Source organism: Garra rufa, chromosome 8 (assembly GCF_049309525.1).
Source record: "Garra rufa chromosome 8, GarRuf1.0, whole genome shotgun sequence".
In the NCBI taxonomy this organism is placed as follows: domain Eukaryota; kingdom Metazoa; phylum Chordata; class Actinopteri; order Cypriniformes; family Cyprinidae; genus Garra; species Garra rufa.
Window position 1 is genome coordinate 36,063,065 of NC_133368.1, and position 21,998 is coordinate 36,085,062.

Sequence of the window (21,998 nt, forward strand, 5' to 3'; positions counted from 1 at the left end):
ATTAATTACTCACCCTCATGTCATTTCAAACCCGTAAAACCTTTGTTTATCTTCGTAACACACTTTAAGATATTCTTGATTAAAACCAAGAGCTTTCTGACCCTGCATCAGAGATGGGCACTCCAGTGACTCAGACTCGAGTCGCACTCAAGTCACATTTTTATAGACTTCAGACTTGACTTCAGACTTGACTTGAGGAAATGGTGAATATTTTAAAAGCAACTCAAATCTTTTATCCTTAAAGCTTAAAAAGCTGTTTAAAAAGCAGTTGGCACATTTTTTTTACAACAACAGAAACATGGTGAGCAGAAATTACTTTTACTAAAACACAGCAGAAAAAAACAATGCTGTAAATCTAGTTTTTTTTTACTATCCATTTATCTATCAATAACCTATGACTCTGACTGTTCAAACCACTTGTGACAAGACATTTCTGATCTACATTTAGCATTAATAATCTGTAGGCTTGTAGAAAATTGTTCTTAGATGGATAGGATAGAACCTAAAGCTGGTTATCTTTCTTTTCTGCTCAAGATGAGAGCGTTTTGATTATTGTAGACACTTTTAGTAGATAATGCTTTTAAGTAAAATATTAAAGTATAGATTTCAGGGGGGAAAAAATCATAGTAAAAGTGCTGGAGTCATACAACTTGTTTAATGTTTTATGAGTTACCCTATCCAAGGACATGTCTGGCATGATTTGATTTGTCATAACTCTGAAGAATATTTACTTGTGCAGATAAGATAACATGAGAGAGATATGCAGTTTTACTGCTTTACTTTAGGTTTAGGTTTCATATGAACAAGGATGCATTGTTTATGCGTAATGCTTTTGAAGCCTCACACTCACTGTGAGGCTTGGTCAGTTTAACACTTTTGGCAGCTGCTTTATCCACAGTATCCCTTTCCTCAGTATGACATGGCATATTGATATACCCATTGCATATAACACCTGTCCACAGTGTCAGTTGCTGTGCTGTTGTCAAAACCAAACATGATGTTAGCCATACAGGCCTACATGCACATGTGCCCAAAAGACAAACGCACCACTCCGCTGTTATTAGTGTGGGAAAATGTAAGAGTCTTTATGTTCAAACATTTGACAAGAAGTGTATAGAGACCACATAATTAGGGTGACCATATGTTCTCTTTTTTTCTGGACAGGATTTCTAAATTGCTCCTAAAAATCTGTAATAATAATCTAAGTTTTGGCTTTGCTTTCTTATTATTTGTATACAGTTTGACCAATAGTGTGCAGACTTTATAAACAATTGACCAATTGTGGTGTTTGAGAAAGCAGGATCTACTAAGAACAGTCAAACACTATTTTACATAAAATATGTTTACATATAGTCCACAAGACAAAAAAAGCTGAAATTATTAAAATAACCCCCTTCAAAAGTTTGAGAACACTTGGTTCTTAGTCTCAGCCTCAGACGTCACGCCCACGGAACGTTGGCTAAACGTCTGATGCATATGGTACATTTAACTGGAAACACTTCAGGAATGTCGAAGTCGTGATCTGATTAGTTGAATTTGATCGGATATCCGGGAGACGCGAGTGTCGCGTTTATTTTCAGTCCGCCGGGAAACAAAAGTTTTGCTAAAATGTGCTTATGCAGACACCATAGTTGTTATACACATTTGTGACGTTCGCGAACAAATTAATGACTTACTGCTTGTTCTCCCTCTTCTTATTTAACTTTCAATGCTGGTTATTTCAATGACTGACTTGTTGCACGCCAGTCTGTTGTTATGGGGGCATTTCCATGCACTGAAACGTGACGCTGAACGAAACGAACTGTGATTGGTTGTTTGACATGTCGGTCAAACGGCCTTATGGGCGGGCCTTGGCCAACTAAAGCTGCCATGAATTCCAGACCTTCAGCAGTCAGTCTGAAGGTCTGGCTACACGAGACTACTTGGTTCTTAATACTCTGTGTGGTTACCTAGATGATCTACAAGTGTTTTTTTGTTTTGTGAAGGCTGTTCATGAGTCCCTTGTTTGTTCTGAACAGTTCAACTGAGTAGTGTTCGTCAGAAAAATCCTCCAGGTCCTACAGATTCTTCAGTTTTCCAGCATCTTTTGCATTTCTGAACCCTTTCAAGCAGCGACTTTGTGATTTTGAGATCCATCTTTTCAAACTGAGAACAATTGAGGGACTCAAACACAACTATTAAATAATTATAGCTTCATACATTCACTGATGGTCCAGAAGGAAACCTGATGCATCAAAAGAAAACTTTTTGAATTTGAAGATGAAGGTAAATTGTACTTTGTCTTCCAGGAAACATGCAAGTATTTTCTGTTGCTTCAGAAAGGCAGTACTAAATGGGAAAAAAAAAATCAACAAAATAAGAAAAATTTGGAAGCCTTCATCCTGTTCAAAGGTTGTCAACCCCCGGCTCTTAATGCATCGTGTTTCCTTCTGGAGCATCAGTTAATGTTTGAAACTTTTTTAATAGTTGTGCTTTGTCCTCAATTGTCCTCAGCTTGAAAGTTGGATCTCAAAATCATACAGTCACTGCTGGAATGGGTTCAAATATGCAAAAGATGCTGGAAAACTGAACCTGCAGGATAATTCTGAAGAGCAGTGCTCACAAACAAGTTACTCATGAACAACCATCACAAAACAAACAAAACAGTCGTAGATCATTCAGGTAACCACACACAGTATTAAGAACCAAGGGTTCCCAAACTTTTAAAGGGGATTATTTTAAGATTTTTTTGTCTTGTGGACTATATATTTTATGTAAAATATCTTACTCAGGACAGTACTAAATAAAAAATAACATGGATTTTGTATGATCTCCCTTATTTTGTTAAAATTATTACAATTTTAACAGATTCTGCAAGGGGTTCCCAAACTTTTGCTTGCCACTGTATCACCCTAAACAATATACATAGTATAGGCTAAAGTAACATCAGAAAGTAACCTTCCCAAAAAGACTTTAGGGCTAATAAATATAAGGCAACCTAACAAATTCAAGCAGAAAAAATCCAACATTTTCTATATCTCAGACTAAAGGGAGGGTACTCTGACCATATGTTTACAAGAAAAGCAAACAATAATGCAATATTATGATGTCTTATTTAGATAAACGTGATATATATAGAGGCACGTGACGGCAATAGCTATTGTACTTTCAGAAACGTGACAAGACAAAGGCCATAAAACTGTCCTACATGTCTTTTATAAGAAGCACTGATTGGATCTCACAACACCGAGAGAAACGCAGGCGAAGAGTCAACCAACAAGACCAACAAGATCAACATTGGTAGAAACACATATATTTCTGAAAAATAACTTTCATTCTTTTTTTCTTTCTTACGTTAACAGTAACTTGTTTGATTGTTTTAAATAAATTCTGATCACAGTTCATAATGATCTAAAAACTTGTTGGTGTAATCTAATGTATTTTGGTAGATTCAGTGATGTTAAATAATATTTCTAAGTTTATGTTAATTTGAATAATATTTTCTTTTATTGTACCCTAATGAAAAATAAATACACTAAAATGCATTTAAATATTAATTATTACATATTAACATATTAAATGCATTTGATATGTTAATAGACTTGAGCTATATTTAGTATAAAATAAAGGCATTTTAAATATATTACTTTTTTACTAGGCTAGTTCAGTCCCCTCTTGAAGTGCTTGAAATGAAGAGGGCATTACAGTCAATTAAATCTTAATTAAGTGAAAACTAAAATGATTGATTTATGTTGGTTTTATTATTAAATCATCTTATTGCAGGAAGCAACTCTTTGAAGATTTCTGACAAAATGAGAAAATTACTTTTGCTGGTTCTCACCATAACAGGTATGATCTGTACTCTAGTTGCATATCATTCAAACATTTAACTATTTTCTATACTCTTGTTTGTGCATTTTATTGCACCTTGCTTTAAACACTGTTATAAGTTATTTTAATTTGTATTTGCTTATTTATGCAAAACCTTGCACTTTTGAAAGTGTGCAATAGTGCACCATTATTTTTTTAAACTTGGAGGGTATACTAACACTTTAGTCTACATATTTTTAATCATGCATCTTCTACAAAACATCTACTTTATTGAAGTAGTCATTATTGGTGAAAGCTTAGAATATCTAACATGCAACAGATTCTTAATCTTAAAATCTTAAAAGTGGTATTTAATCTCTAGATTGAATAACATTATTACTTTCTGATCACAATCAGCTCCTGTAGCTTTTGCCAGTCCACCAGTTCAGGATGAGAAGCTTCCTGGTCAAGTGGTGAAGGTGCCAGTGGTTGAAAAAGAACTTAAAGTAGAGCACACAGAAGCAGAAGCAGGTCCTCTGATTGAGGATGCAGCTGTTGCAGATTCACGTATGGTGGAGCCTGATTCAGTGTTGCAGAAGCCAGAGACAAAAGAGGAGCACAGAACACCAGAAGAGACACAAGTGATGTTGGAGGAACCTTTGCTAGAGGCAGATTACCTGCCTGAAGAGACACCAGAGACAGAACTTGAGCCTGAGCCAGAAATAACTGCCATTCAGACGAACAGAAACATTGTACCTCTGGAGGAACCTGAAGTAGAGTTAGAGTCTAAAACTAATATTGAGGTGGAAGATGACAAAGAAGACAATGTAGTAAAGGAGGAGCCTACACTTGAGGCTGATTATATAGCGGCTGAAGATCCAGAAATACAAATGGAACCTGGGAGGGGAAGTCGAATGACACAGATTGGTAAACCACCTCATATGATATTAGTTTTGTGTAGCAAACAGGTCTGATACTTGGCCAAATGCACTGAATACTCATTGTGAACAGTTGCCTTTGTCAAGCAGGTGTGACGTGTAAGCTTAGATATATGGAATGATGCTGAGTATGGTGATATGTCCACAGGGTGGTGGTCTTGTGCAGGAGTTGTCCTACAGGACAAATGTTACCAGTACTTCAGAATAAACCTTGATGCCTTTCGTGCTGAGGTATTAATGTCATTTATGATCATTTTTTGTTTATGTAGTGTAGTATGGTTCTTGCAGCCTAATGAAATGTAAATCAAAGAGAACCATCATCAAGCAACATGTACAGTGAGGGAAAAAAATATTTGATCCCCTGCTGATTTTGTACGTTTGCCCACTGACAAAGAAATGATCAGACTATAATTTTAATGGTAGGTTTATTTTAACAGTGAGAGACAGTGAGTTATAAATTGATTTGCATTTTAATGAGTGAAACAAGTATTTGATCCCCTATCAGCCAGCAAGATTTCTGGCTCCCAGGTGTCTTTTATACAGGTAAAGAGTTGAGATTAGGAGCTCTCTCTTAAAGGAAGTGCTCCTAATCTCAGTTTGTTACCTGTATAAAAGACACCTGTCCACAGAAGCAATCAATCAGTCAGATTCCAAACTCTCCACCATGGCCAAGACCAAAGAGCTATCCAAGGATGTCTGGGACAAGATTGTAGACCTACACAAGGCTGGAATGGGCTACAAGACCATCACCAAGCAGCTTGGTGAGAAGGTGACAACAGTCGATGCAATTATTCGCAAATAGAAGAAACACAAAATAACTGTCAATCTCCTTCAGTCTGGGGCTCCATGCAAGATCATACTTTGTGGAGTTTCAATGATCATGAGATGGTAAGGAATCAGCCCAGAACTACAGAGGAGGATCTTGTCAATGATCTCAAGGCAGCTGGGAACATAGTCACTAAGAAAACAATTGGTAACACACTATGCCGTGAAGGACTAAAATCCTGCAGTGCCTGCAAGGTCCCCTACTCAAGAATGCACATGTACAGGCCCGTCTGAAGTTTGCCAATGAACATCTGAATAATTCAGAGGAGAACTGGGTGAACGTGTTGTGGTCAGATGAGACCAAATAACGGGCTCTTTGGCATCAACTCAACTCGCCGTGTTTGGAGGAGGAGAAATGCTGCATATGACCCCAAGAACACCATCCCCACCATCAAACATGAAGGTGGAAAAATTATGCTTTGGGGGTGTTTTTCTGCTAAGGGGACAGGACAACTGCATCTCATCAAAGGGACGATGGATGGGGCCATGTACCATCAGGGTCAGGGCATTGAAGCCAGCCAGGGCATTGAAAATGGGTCGTGGATTGGTATTCCAGCATGACAATGACCCAAAACGCACGGCCAAGGCAACAAAGGAGTGGCTCAAGAAGAAGCACTTTAAGGTCCTGGAGTGGCCTAGCCAATCTCCAGTCAGAAAATATGTGGAGGGAGCTGAAGGTTCGAGTTGCCAAACATCAGCCTCAAAATCTAAATGACTTGAAGAGAATCTGCAAAAAGGAGTGTACCTGGTGGCCAACTACAAGAAACGTCTGACCTCTGTGATTGCCAACAAAGGGTTTTACCACCAAGTACTAAGTCATGTTTTGTAAAGGGTTCATATACTTATTTCACTCATTAAAATGCAAATCAATGTATAACTTTTTTTAAATGCATTTTTCTGGATTGTTTTTTTGTTGTTGTTGTTATTCTGTCTCTCACTGTTCAAATAAACCTACAATTACAATTATAGACTGATCATTTCTTTGTCAGTGGGCAAATGTACAAAATCAGTAAGAGATCTAATCATTTTTTCCCTTACTGTATGACCTGATTGTCCACTAGATTTTTTATAAAAAAGTGTTTATAATAAAAATACACAATTCAATAATTAATCTATATTTTGTTAACCTGTAAAACTGTTTATATATGTATGTTTTAAAATATTTACTATATTATTTACATTATAATAATAAATATATTTATTATAATATAATAGTAACTGGTTAGCTAATGACTTGACGTATTATTAACATTTTTTTCTCTTTTATTTTCACTTTCTAACAACTATCCTTCTCCTTAGTATCACTGTCAATCTCTCTGCTATAATGGCCACTTGGCCTCTGTGCCAAGCAGCTACATTCTTGGCGAATTAGGCAATTTAATGGATCAGAATGGCGGTCGCACTCGCGTATGGCTTGGAGGACGGAGAGTCATCGGTGTATGTTCATTTGTTTTGCTGTGCTTCACTTTTTCACATGGTTTATTCATTTCTCCACAATATCAGTCCCTTAGTCACTTTCCTATTTTCACAGACAAATCAGTTCAAATGGTTGGATAGAATGCTGTGGAGCTATAATAACTGGAATTTAGGAGAGCCCAATAATGCTGGTGGGATGGAGAACTGTGTAGAGACGTGGTGTAAGTGTTACTACTGAACAACAATTTACAAAAATCTGTCAATAAAATTTGCATTTATCACACAGATAATCTAAAGGAATAATATATAATCCTTTAAAAATGTCACATCTGTTCTCCTTTTATAGAAATGCTTTCCTCTTTTTTATGATCTGTCTTCACCAGTTTAACAAAGCTCTGTGTATTTTCAGATAATCTGGCGTTCAATGATGTGCCATGTGACATACCCAAACCATTCATCTGTTCCTGTCCACTTTAGACAGCCAGAAGGTTAACCTAACCTGCTATACAGTAACGTATGTTAAGTAACTATGAAAAAGGTTTTTTTTTAAAGATTACTTTATAAGGGTTATCAACTGATGTTTTATTAAATTTGCATTGTTTACAAAATATAAATAATAATGAACAACTGATTTATTTAGTTTGTATAATATAGCATTAAATTGTTGTAAGCAATTGTTTACTAGCTGAAACCATCCTTTTTAACACTTCTACTGTATGTTTAAATAAAGATCATATTCAATAAAAATGACTTTTATTATCATAAAAGTGTTTTTTGTTAGATTTTACTACTGTATCTAAGGCTGTAATTTTCATGCCAATGGTTGACTCATTTAGCTGTTAACTGAAAGGTCACTTAAAGTTAATTCCTGGCAGAGCTTTTTACTAAAGCTTCACAAAGGCTTTAGGCAGGCGCTGGTACGCTAATAGCTCTCATCACCATGAGCCCACCATGCATGCTGTTTTCCATCCCATCATCTGACCAGGAATGCCAGGATTCCCTTGTTTCTATGCATCTCTGGGATAAAGAGAGAGCACTTGGTCTGACACACACATTTGTTGTGAAGCCAGCGGTGGACCCTGGGACAGTCATAATGTTAAAAATGAACTTCAGTCCAAGGAGTTTTAAAGGTAAAGGCTGTGCTTTTGTGCCACAAATAGACTTTTACATTTAAAAAAGATAATAAAAAAAATTGTGAATCAACAAAGAAAGCCTTACTGCTACAATAAATATTAACAATTATAACAAAATATATATATATATGAAATGATATATCAGTTTTAAAAATTAACTGCTTAGTTCCCTTTAGAGATCATACATTAAACTTCTATTTTTGGAAAAATAAATCTGTTTTGAGGTACTTTTGTCTTAATGATCATAACACGGATCCTGAGGATCAGTTGCTGAGAGGATTTGCTAGAATCTTTAAAGCCAAAGATTTTCCAGAAAGGTTCATATAGATTCTATTATCAGAATATCTAAAGATTAACGCCCCCTCTCTCACTTTATCCAACACACACTATGGGGTTGACGCTTACTTTGGCATGCACAACACATTGTTCTCCATGGCTGAGTCAGTTTTGCTACCGGGTGTCAGTTAGAGATTTACAGTAACTAAACCAAAACCACTCCAAACATTTCAGTCACAAATTAATACTTATCATCTCCCTGGCCTCTTGTTTATCTTCAAAACCAAATATGTGCATTTGTATGAAACCAAATGTTGCAGTAATGAAGAGAATTCCACCTGTATTTGTTTCAGATGGTATCAATGTTTCAACTCTGATAGAAACATACTTAGCTAGTTAATTACTTCATATTATCGCTCAGCCATGTTTCAGAAATAAAAAAGTTATCAGAAGTATTATAGACCTGAATGTGATAAGCAAGGTCGGTGTTTACAGCTTCGAAAGGAGTGTTAAAGGGGTTCACTTTTTTTGTTTGAACTGAAATGTGTCTTTTCAGTGTGTACACAACCACCCTATAATGGTAAAAATCCACACAGTGATTTTTTTTTTTAAATCCCCATAAATCATAACCACTTTCTCGAATCAAGCCATTCACAGATTCTTGGCAGGGTGACATAGTTTTGGACAGGCCCCTCCCATGTCTGGCACTGGTGTTTTAGCACAGACCTGCCCTAAGTGAGATGTCAACAGCCCTCCATTGTTTCGACGCCGGAGCAGGAGTTGACAAGAATGTCTCCTGAGCAGCTGACGTGTTTTGATGTTGGATGTAATAAAGAACACAGAGGATTACTTTTGTTTTTGAAGGGAATACAGCTCCCCTATCTACCTAATTGCATACGTTCACACAAATTATTCATGATCCAGCTTTAGAAGAAGTAAGTATACGTTTTTTTATGAATCTTTGCAAATCACCTTTTCTAATAATGTGTTAGCAAGTTCTGTGATGAATGCGGCTAAAGTTAACAGTCTCAGAACTGCTCGTCACCTCACTGAAGAGAGGGGCAGGGTTAGCAGAGCTCATTAGTATTTAAAATGATATGCACCGAAACAGGTCGCTCTGAACAGAGCTGTTTTTGACAAGGTAAAAAGAGTGTTGTTTTACACTTATAGAGTTTTCATTAAGACCCTAAAGAATCATATCAACTTGTAGAAAATGGGCATCCAATGACCCGCTTTAATCATGCGTTAGTGCTCTCATCCCAGTTGTCTGATTAAACACAGCCTAAGCCTGAGAGACATAATACTCTCATTGTGTACATTTTGTTTAGTATAACAGTAGTACTCTTTTTTTTCTCTCCAATGGGACACAAGGTGTTTTCCAAATCATACAGTCGTGGCCAAAAGTTTTGAGAATGACACAAATATTAGTTTTTCACAAAGTTTGCTGCTCAACTGCTTTTAGATCTTTGTTTCGGTTGTTTCTGTGATGTACTGAAATATAATTACAAGCACTTCATACGTTTCAAAGGCTTTTATCGACAATTACATGACATTTATGCAAAGAGTCAGTATTTGCAGTGTTGGCCCTTCTTTTTCAGGACCTCTGCAATTCGACTGGGCATGCTCTCAATCAACTTCTGGGCCAAATCCTGACTGATAGCAACCCATTCTTTCATAATCACTTCTTGGAGTTTGTCAGAATTAGTGGGTTTTTGTTTGTCCACCCGCCTCTTGAGGATTGACCACAAGTTTTAAGATCTGGGGAGTTTCCAGGCCATGGACCCAAAATTTCAACGTTTTGGTCCCCGAGCCACTTAGTTATCACTTTTGCCTTATGGCACGGTGCTCCATCGTGCTGGAAAATGCATTGTTCTTCACCAAACTGTTGTTGGATTGTTGGAAGAAGTTGCTGTTGGAGGGTGTTTTGGTACCATTCTTTATTCATGGCTGTGTTTTCGGGCAAAATTATGAGTGAGCCCACTCCCTTGGATGAGAAGCAACCCCACACATGAATGGTCTCAGGATGCTTTACTGTTGGCATGACACAGGACTGATGGTAACACTCACCTTTTCTTCTCCGGACAAGCCTTTTTCCAGATGCCCCAAACAATCGGAAAGAAGCTTCATGACTTTGCCCCAGTCCTCAGCAGTCCATTCGCCATACTTTTTGCAGAAGATCAATCTGTCCCTGATGTTTTTTTTGGAGAGAAGTGGCTTCTTTGCTGCCCTTCTTGACACCAGGCCATCTTCCAAGAGTCTTGGCCTCACTGTGCGTGCAGATGCGCTCACACCTGCCTGCTGCCATTCCTGAGCAAGCTCTGCACTGGTGGCACTCCGATCCCGCAGCTGAATCCTCTTTAGGAGACCATCCTGGCGCTTGCTGGACTTTTTTGGACGCCCTGAAGCCTTCTTAACAATGCAGTGGAAAGTTTTTTTCGGGATTAAGTTAATTTTCATGGCAAAGAAGGACTATGCAATTCATCTGATCACTCTTCATAACATTCTGGAGTATATGCAAATTGCTATTATAAAAACTTAAGCAGCAACTTTTCCAATTTCCAATATTTATGTAATTCTCAAAATTTTTGGCCACGACTGAATGCCATTTAAAGGGATAGTTCAACCAAAAATGAAAATTCTGTTGTTCCAAACCTATATGACCTTCGTTCATCTTAGGAACACAAATTAATGGACAAATATGGACATCGAATGCCCATATTCCACAAGTAGTTATAATTCTTTAGGGTCTTAATGAAAAATCTATAACACACTCTAGTTAAAATTTCTCAGTGGTAGTGAGAAACAGTTTTACCTAATTTCAATAAAAATACAAGTATGTCGGTGTGAAAAAAGAGATTATAGCACTACACCAAGATTCCATGTTTTCGGGTCCAGAGTGTAGTTGATTTCAGGGAGATTGCAGTATAAAGTGGTTTTGTCTTTTTACTACCTGTAGGTGGCAGCAGGAACACTCAGTTTGTCTTTACAGTGGAGCTCTGCTGAAAAGTACAATATTTGATAAAATGTTTTTTTCATTGTGCATTCCAATTAATTTCAAACAAACTTTGTGTTATTTTGATTGAGTAAAAACAAAAAAAAACAGCTAACACAATAAAACACAAAACGTGATTACACGTTTATCTGCTTTTGCAAATAAACAATTCATTCTGTAAACTGCTAAACAAAAATGTATTACTATGAAAACCAAATGTATTGTTTTTATTTAAATCAAAGGTATATAAATTAATATGATTTATACTGTTATAACTAGCTGTTGCTATCAAACTAGAATAACACAATCCCCTGGAATATCATTATATGCTTAAACATTAGGATTTGTACCCATGGAAATTACTACAGTAGTCAAACCTGTTGGTGTCCCAATACTTTTGGCAATATAATATAGTGTAGTGTAGTGTAGAGCAATCTTTATACTTAACTCGTCTGATTCTTCTGTTCTGTTTCTTTTTGTGTGTTTTTTTTTTTTTTTAAGAATGTCATTGTCATCAATTTTTGAAATCTGGTAGATGTCCCATGGAACGTCAAGTTCAACTGGGGTTTGCATTTTACTTCATCACTTTAAGAAGAAAATTCTGTGATCCAAATGTCTTTTACTTGAAATTTTAGACATGATGTTTATTGTTATTTATGGTTTCAAACAACAAAACGTTTCATGCAAAATGTTTTCTTTGGTTGATAGCTGGAGAGCACCTCAGCCATCTTTAAAGGTGCTTATATGGAGTAATACAGTTCAAAAAATTACAGCTAGATGCAGTAATAAAATATCAAGTCAACTTTATTTACACATAAAGTGTACAAAAGTATTTTTTAGCTAGTTGCTTACAACAATAATACTATATAAACCAAACTAAATTTAATCAGTATAAAAAATGTATAAAAATGTTATTACTTTTTTTTTTTTTAATCAATGCAAGGCAAACATAATTAAACACTGGTTGATAACCCTTATGAATTCATCTTTAGAAATTATTATTTACACATTTTTTAATAAAAAGTTATTGTATAGCAGGTTAGGTTAACCTTCTGGCTGTCTAAAGTGGACAGGAACAGATGAATGGTTTGAGTCTTGAGCATCGTACATCATTGAACAGCAGATCATCTGAAAATAGACAAAGCTTTGTTAAACTGGTGAACCCAGATCATCAAAAAAGGAAAGTATCTCTATAAAAGCAGAGCTCTATAAAAGAGATAAAGGATTATATATTATTCCTTTGGATTATCTGTGTGAAGAATGTAACGTTTTATTGACAGATTGTTGTTCAGTAGCAAAACTTACACCACGTCTCTACACAGTTCTCTATCCCATAAAGATTATTGGGCTCTCCTTTAGCCCAGGCATTATAGCTCCACCATGTTCCATCCAACCATTTGAACCTTTTTGTCTGTCAAAACAGGAAAGTGACTTACTAAAGGGACATATATGGTGGAGAAATGAATAAAGCATAAACCATGACATGACCATAAACCAAAACAAATTAACATACACCAATGATTCTCCGTCCTCCAAGCCATGCGCGAGTGCGACCGCCATTCCTGTCCATTAGCCTCCCTATTTCATTAAGAACGTAGCCGCTTGTCACAGAGGCCAAGTGGCCATTATAGCAGATGGATTGACAGTAATTCTAAAGAGAAGCATAGCTGTTAGTTAAGTAAAAAGAAAAGAGAAATATAGTGTCATTAATAAGTCATTACTTCTAACCAGTTATTATTAATGTTATATAAATAATATAGTAAATACATTAAAACATATATGTATGAAATCAAGTCATCGCTTTATGATGTTCTCTTTGATTTAATCATATGACACTAAATAAACAAAAAAGCATATATGATCATAAATGACATTAATACCTCGGCACGACCAGCATTGACATTTATTCTGAAGTACTGGTAACATTTGTCCTGTAGGACAACTCCTGCACAAGACCACCACCCTGTGGACATATCACCATACTCATCATCATTCTATGTATCTAAACTTACATTACACGTCACACCTGCTTGACAAATGTAATTGTTCACAACACTGCAGTATTCAGTGCATTTGGCCAAGTATCAGACCTGTTTGCTTCTTGTACACAGTAGTAAAACTACAATCATCTGAAGTGGCTTACCAATATGCGTTCTTCGACTTCCCCTCCCAGGTTCCAATTGTTTTTCTGCATTTGTTTCTTTTTCATTAGTTTTATTAGTTTCAGACTCTAACTCTGCTGCAGCTTCCTCCACAGACACGTTGTTTCTGTTCGTCTGAATGGCAGTTATTTCTGGCTCAGGCTCTTGTTTTGTCTCTGGCTTCTCTTCGGGCAGGTAATCTGCCTCTGGCACAGGTTCCTCCAACATCTCTTGTGTCTCTTCTGGTACTGAATCAGGCTCCACCATACGTGAATCTGCAACAGCTTCATCCTTCATCAGAGGACCTGTTTCTGCTTCTGTGAGCTCTGCTGGCGGTTCTTCTTTAACCACTGGCACTTTCATCACTTGATCAGGAAGCTTCTCATCCTGAACTGGTGGACTGGCAAAAGCCACAGAAGCTAATTGTGAAGAAAGTAATAACGTGTCAGAAAGTCACTGACTAACGTTAATCAATCTAGAGATTAAATCAAATTATTTAGCACTTTTAAGGTTTTATTTAACATTTAGCTTGTTAGATATTCTAACGTTTCGCCAATAATGACTACTTCAAAAAAGTATATTTTGTTGAAGATGCATGATTAAAAATATGTATCTTAAAGTGTTAGTATACCCCCAAGTTTAAAAAAAATAAGGATGCACTATTGCACTATTTTACATAAATAAGAAATTTAAAAATAAGAACATCTATAAAAGTTTACAGAAAGCTAAAAAAAAAAAAACAAAGTATAGAATGTTAAATATTAAACTAACACAATATTAACTGTATGTTTGAACTATATGTAACTAGAGCACAGATCATACCTGTTATGGTGAGAACCAGCAAGAGTAACTTTCTCATCTTGTCAAAAATCTCCAAAGAGCTGCTTTCTGCAAAGAGATGATTTAAGATTTTATTGACTGCAATTCATAAAAGCCCTTTTCATTTAAGAGGGGACTGGACTACTCTAAAATATATATTTTTTAAATTAACAGAAAGTTAGTTAAAAATATTATTTAACATCAATGAATCAACCAAATTACATAGGTTACACCAACTACATTATATACTGCAAGTATCACCCTTTATTTTAAACCATCATACAAAATTACTGCTAGTGTAAGAAAGAAAGCCAAATATTTTTCAGAAATATGTACAGAAGATGGTTATTCTCACCAGTGTTGATCTTGTTGGTCTGTATTGACTCTTCACCTGCGTTGCTCTGAGTGCTGTGACATTCGATCAGTGCTTCTTATAAAAGACAGTTTTATGGCCTTGGTCTTGTCACGTTTCTGAGATCACACACTTCTACATGTATCATGTTTAAGACCTCATAATATTTTATTGTTCGCTTGTCTTGTAAACATTTGCTTTGATGTTCAGAGTACCAAATCATTTTAGTCTGAGAAATTGAATTTTTCTGCTTTTATTTGTTAGGTTGCTTTGTATTTATTAGTCCTACTTTCAGATAACAATAATGATTTGATTGACCAGAAAGATACACTTTTCACATACTGCCTATGTATATTGTGCTTAAGTGACTATACGTCCACTTTTTCCTGCCTAAAATGTCTGGGTTTTGTTTTGTTTTGTTTTTTCCTATAGACATATGCTCGCTACAGTCCTCATATATGTTGCATACTTTAATCATTCTCTGTAGATCCTGTCTTCTTGCACACCACAATTGGCCGATTGTGTATGAAGCTACTGGTAAATCTACTTTTCAGATATTACCATCAGTCAAAAAAAAAAAAAAAAAAAAAAAACATAGGAAAACAAAGCCAAACACCAGTATTTTTAGGCAATTTAGGCCAAATCACGGCCAGGACATGTCCAGGAAAAAGAGGACGTATGGTCACCCTAATTGTGCAGTCTTGTCAAAAGACTAAACACTCTTCATTTATCATTACTATTACATGTTTCCACACTACAGTAATAACAGTATAGTGGTGTGTTTCTGTTGGGACTGTATGGCTAACATCATGTGTGGATTTGACAACAGTGCAGCAACACTGTTAACAGGTACATAATATCTATAAACAACATAATATCTCACTCGTGTTATTTTAATTGCACAAGTAAATATTCTTCAGAATTATGATGGGAAAATCAACAGCATTATTATGCCAAACACTTCCCTAAAATAGTAACTCATGAAACATAAAACAAATTGCATGACATTTTACAAGGAAATTACCACTGTAAACACGGAAATGTTGGGTCGGTAACTGTGTTAAGAACTTAATCTAACCCTTAAGAGTTTAGTTTAGTTGTTACAACTAAAGTTGTTAATTGCTTGTTTCATAGTTTTCAATAAAGCATTAAATTTAGTCTGCCATGACAAATTAGATCTGAAACTGATTGGCAGTGCTATAGAGGGAAAATTCTATGATTTGATCAGTGTACACTGCCAGTCAATGTCCTATCACAATTGAAAAAAAAAGACTCCTGCAGGGTTTAGATCCAACTTGCCTCAAGACACCTGCGGGGAAGTTTCTAGTATGCCTATCTGGGGCTGGAGCTAAACTCTGCAGGACACCAGTTCTCCAGCTCCAAGTTTGAAACTCTACATCTAGATTTCTGTAAATGAACAAAGTCCAAAGAAAAACACCAAGCAATGGATGCAGGGCATAATGAGACCAGAAAGATACACTTTTTACATACTGCCATTGACCTGATGTTACTATTAGCCTATATTATGTATATTGTGCTTAGAGTGACCATATACATCCTCTCTATTTTCCTGGACATGACAGAATTAAAGGGCTCTTTTTCCAGATGTTTAGAAGGAGAGCGTATTGGCAGTTCAATCAAAGATTGTTTCTCAAAATAGGACTAATAAATATAAAGTAACCTAACAAGTAAATGCAGACAAAATGCATCCAAACTCGCAAACTTTTGTATATATTAGACTGAAGTGATTTGGTACTCTGAACTGCAAATCAAATGTTTACAAGAGAAGCAAACAATAATAAAAAATTATTAGGATCTAAAACGTGATACGTGTAGCACCATGTGATGGCAATAGCTATTGTGCTCTCAGAAACGTGACAAGACATAGGCCATAAAACTACCTTTTATAAGAAGCACTGAGAGAAACGCAGGTGAAGAGTCAATACAGACCCACAAGATCAACACTGGTGAGAATAACCATCTGTACATATTTCTGAAAAATAACATTCCATTTGTCTTTCTGACTTTCTTTTTTACACTAGCAGTAATTTTGTATGATGGTTTAAAATGAAGAGTGATGATCTGCAGCTCATAATAATTTAACCATTAAATGTAGTTAATTCTGTGATGTTAAATAATATTTCAGTAAATTTAAATGACATTTTCTTTCATTTTCACTCTCAAATGAAGACGGCTTTTATGAATTACAGTCAATAAAATTTTCATTTAGTGAAAACTAAAATAATCTATTGATATATGTTGATTTTATTATTAAATCATCACTTTGCAGAAAGCAACTTGGGACATTTTTGACAAGATGAGAAAATTACTCTTGCTGGTTCTCACCATAACAGGTATGATCTGTGCTCCAGTTAGCCTACATATTGTTCAAACATACAGTTCATTTTAATTGTGCTAGTTTAATATTTAACATTTCGTCCTTTTTTCTATATTCTCATCTTATTTGCTTATCTGAAAAAGTGTTGAAAACATTAGAATATCGAACAAGCTAAATGTTAAATCCAGGCCCGGCTCCACGGGGGGTCAGAAGCTTGGCCCACCCGAACACCACACTACAAAGCCAATCACAAAATTGGCGCGACATTTAGTTGAGCTCCATATTTTTTTCTTATCGGCGCACCCGCAAATATTCTAATATTGTATATAATTTTCGCACATTCAATATGCAGTGTATTGAAATCGCTTTTAAATGAGTGTTCACGCTGTTTACTTTTACTTTCGATTTTGCGATAACGCACACTCTGTGTAAAGGGAGCAGCACATCTTATAATAGTTATTTGTCAGTGAGTACAAGATTGCAGCAAATCCTCCAGTCTATTTTTGTCATCTCTCTTTACTTTCGACCTGTGATCAGTCAAATCTAAAGGTCATTGTACACTGAGTCCGATTTTCGTATGCGTTTTTTTTTTTAGTTTTCTTTATTCGCCATCCTTATCAAAATGTTTGTTATGGATGCAAAAATGCCGAAAATCAAACACGATCCGAATTTTTTTTATGACGGACGAAAGTTTCAGAGGTAGTGTGTAAACTCGATTAACATAACCTGTATTTTTTTATTAACGTGCAAAAATCTCGGACGAAAATGTTGTACTCATGTGTGCAATGACATTAAATCCAGCAGCTTGTGTTGGATGCAGGGTTGCCAAGTCCGCGTTTTTCCCCACAGAATTGGTCTACTTATAAACTGTTGCCATGGGTTGATTTCCCCCAGTTATTTAAAGGTTTTAAATATTGCAGAAATTAAATTTCAATAAAATGCCTGTATTTAAATATTTTGCATGCTACCTATGATAAAACAGTGCTGGATATTAGGTTTTGTGAAGGCTACTGGTAGGAAGCCTTTGAGCTGTGCTTATGATCAATGTGCACAACTGTAAAATGTGTAGTTTAGATATGGAAATGAAGTATATAAGTTTTGATATTTGGGATATGGTCAGTGCGCTATTTTAGGTTGTTCTTGACTGGCAATTGCGCTAGTTATATCATATAGACTTGGTAACCCTGTTGTCAGATTCTTTCAGTTTAGAATTGTAGCTTACATTTTCCAACTGCAGTAAATTATTTTTATCTCTATAAAAATGCAAAATGACAGTGAAGGTGCTGCAGCGGTGGTCGAGTAATGTAATCAGCAATCAGCATAGAACCAAAGACAGTGTAACACCAACTACCCCAAATGGAAAAAAATGTGCACTTCCATAATGCACTTAAATAATAGCCTACTCACTCTGTTTTCACACAGTAATTTTATACTTAATATACTTATTTCTGCGATAACTACCGGCTGCCTGTACATTATCCCTTACATATTTAATCTCTAGATTGATTAACATTGTTACTTTTTGATCACAATTAGCTTCTGTAGCCTTTGCCAGTCCACCAATTCAGGATGGGAAGCTTCCTGATCAAGTGATGAAGGTGCCAGTGGTTGAAAAAGAACAAAAAGTAGAGCACACAGAAGCAGAAGCAAGTCCTCTGAAGAAGGATGATGCTGTTGCAGATTCACGTATGGTGGAGCCTGATTCAGTACCAGAAGAGACGCAAGTGATGTTGGAGGAACCTGTGCTAGAGGCAGATTACCTGCCTGAAGAAAAGCCAGAACTAGAGACAGAACAAGAGCCTGAGCCAGAAATAACTGCCATTCAGACGAACAGAAACAACGTGTCTTTGGAGGAAGCTGAAGTAGAGTTAGAGTCTGAAACTAACAGAACTAACGTTAATGAAAAAGAAACAAACGCAGAAACACAAATGGAACCTGGGAGGGGAAGTCGAAGGACACATATTGGTAAGCCACTTCAGATAATATTAGTTTAATCACTGTGAGTTGCAAACAGGTCTGATACTTGGCTAAATGCACTAAATACTTCAGTGTTCAGGATCATTGTGAACAGTTGCCTTTGTAAGCTTAGATACATAGAATGATGCTGAGTATGGTGATATGTCCACAGGGTGGTGGTCTTGTGCAGGAGTTGTCCTACAGGACAAATGTTACCAGTTCTTCAGAATAAACCTTGATGCCTTTCGTGCTGAGGTATGTCATTTATGATCGTTTATGCCTTTTTGTTTATGTAGTTTACTGTATTGTTCTTGCAGCCAAATGAAATGTAAATCAAAGAAAAACATTAAGCAACATTTATGTCTTGATTTCATACATGTCCAGTAGATATTTTGTCATGAAAAGGTGTTTATAAAGAAAATACACCATTCAGTAATCAATCTATATCAATCAATCTATTTTTCTTTATGTGTGTGTGTTTTAATATTTTTACATAATAATAATAATAATAATAATAATAATAATAATAGTAACTGGTTAGCTAATGACTTATTAAAGACACTATATTTCTCTTTTCTTTTCACTTTTTAACAACTATGCTTCTCTTTAGCATTACTGTCAATCCATCTGCTATAATGGCCACTTGGCCTCTGTGACAAGCGGCTACATTCTTAATGAAATAGGGAGGCTAATGGACAGGAATGGCGGTCGCACTCGTGCATGGCTTGGAGGACGGAGAATCATTGGTGTATGTTCATATGTTTTGCAGTGCTTCACTTTTTCACATGGTTTAATCATTTCTCCGCAATATCAGTCCCTCTAGTAAGTCACTTTCCTGTTTTGACAGAAAAATCAGTTCATATGGTTGGATGGAACGTGGTGGAGCTATTATGGCTGGAATTTAGGAGAGCCCAATAATGCTGGTGGGAGGGAGAACTGTGTAGAGACGTGGTGTAAGTTTTACTACTGAACAACAATTTTAAAAAATATGTCAATAAAATTTGCATTTATCACACAGATAATCTAAATGGGTAATATATAATCCTTTCAAACTTTCACATCTGTTCTCCTTTTATAGAAATGCTTTCCTTTTTTTATGATCTGTCTTCACCAGTTTAACAAAGCTTTGTTTATTTTCAGATAATCTGGCGTTTAATGATGTACCATGCGAAATACCCAGAGCATTCATCTGTTCCTGTCCACTTTAGACAGCCAGAAGGTTAACCTAACCTGCTATACAGTAACCTATGTACAGTAATAATGAAAAAAGTGTAAATAATAATCATTATTATTGCAATTTTTAAAAATGAATTTATAAGGGTTATCAACTGATTTTTATTACATTTGCCTTGCACTGTTTACCAAAAAAAAGGATAATAATAAACATTTTTATACACCACAACTGATTCATTTAGTTTGGTTAATATAGCATTAAATTGTTATAAGCAATTTAATTTTTTGATATCTAAAACCATATTTTTGAGCACTTCTACTGTGTGGTCAAATAAAGATGCAAAATCTTATTCAATAAAAGTGACTTTTATTATCATAAAACTGTATTTAAGGCTGTAATTTTCATGCCAATAGTTGACTCATTTAGCTGTTAACTAAAAGGTCACTCAATGTTAAATCTTCGCAGAGCTTTTTACTAAAGCTTCGCAGAGGCTTTAGGCAGGCGCTGGTACGCTAATAGCTCTCATCACCATGAGCCCACCATGCATGCTGTTTTCCATCCCATCATCTGACCAGGAATGCCAGGATTCCCTTGTTTCTATGCATCATCTGGGATAAAGAGAGAGCCACTTGGTCTGACACACACATTTGTTGTGAAGCCAGCGGTGGACCCTGGGACAGTCATAATGTTAAAAAAGAACTTTAGTGCAAGGGGTTTTAAAGGTAAAGGGTGTGCTTTTGTGCCACAAATAGACTTTTACATTTAAAAAAGATATTTAAAAAATTGTGAATCAACAAAGAAAGCCTTACTGCTACGATAAATATTAACAATTCTAACAAAAACAAAAATGATTAAATGATACTTTACTTTTTCTAAATGATCAGCTTTAAAAATTAACTGCTTAGTTCCTTATAGAGATGATACATTAAACTTCTATTTTTGGGAAAATAAATCTGTTTTGGGGTACTTTGAGAGTTTTTGTCTTAATGATCATAACACGGATGCTGAGGATCAGTTGCTGAGAGGATCCGCTAGAATCTTTAAAGCCAAAGATTTTCCAGAAAGGTTCATATAGATACTATTATCAGAATATCTAAAGATTAACGCTGCTCTCTCACTTTGTCCAACACACACTATGAGATATGGGGTTGACGCTTACTTTGGCATGCACAACACATTGTTCTCCATGGCTGAGTCAGTTTTCTATTTTACCTCAGCAGCTGTGTTTTCGCTACTGGGTGACAGTAAAAGATTTACAGTAACTAAACCAAAATCACTCCAGCCATTTCAGTCACAAATTAATACTTGTCATCTCCCCTGGCTGTTTTAAATTACTTTTTTTCTACATCATTCTATACTCCATGCACCATAATGACAAAGAATTGTCACAACTTCATACATTTGTTAAAAAAAAAAATAAGTACATTGCATAAGTATTCATATCCTTAAGTGTTTTTGGGTATGATGCAACAAGATTTGCACATTAACATTTGGCAACTATCTGCCATTCTTCACCTCTCAAGCTCTGTCAGCTTGAATGGGGTCTGGCAGACATTTTCAGGTTTCTCCAGAAATGTTTGACTGGGTTCAAGCTCAGGCTCTGGCTGGGCCACTCAAGGATATTCACAAAGTTGTTTATAAGCCACTTTAGCTGTGTGCTTTGGGTCATTGCCCTGTTGGATGGTGAACCTTTTACCCAGTCTGAGGTTCTGAATGCTCTGGACTGGGTTTTCATTAAGGCTATCTTAATATCACTGAGCTTTTGTTCTACTCTGACGGGTCCTTCAGTCTTTGCCACTGAAAAACAGCCCCACAAGACGACTACCAGGCCAGCACACTTTTGGGATGT

At 36.0% G+C, this 21,998-nt stretch overlaps 1 protein-coding gene across 1 annotated transcript; it reads left to right on the top strand.

The window, feature by feature from the left end:
* Nucleotides 1-3,179: 3,179 nt before the first annotated feature.
* LOC141340291 (uncharacterized) lies at nucleotides 3,180-7,675 on the top strand. Its single transcript, XM_073845217.1, has 7 exons — nucleotides 3,180-3,279; nucleotides 3,763-3,828; nucleotides 4,207-4,716; nucleotides 4,876-4,958; nucleotides 6,852-6,989; nucleotides 7,084-7,189; nucleotides 7,378-7,675. Exons 2-7 carry the CDS (start codon nucleotides 3,792-3,794, stop codon nucleotides 7,443-7,445), a joined length of 942 nt encoding a protein of 313 aa, XP_073701318.1. The 5' UTR covers nucleotides 3,180-3,279; nucleotides 3,763-3,791; the 3' UTR covers nucleotides 7,446-7,675.
* The last annotated feature ends 14,323 nt before the right edge of the window (nucleotides 7,676-21,998 follow it).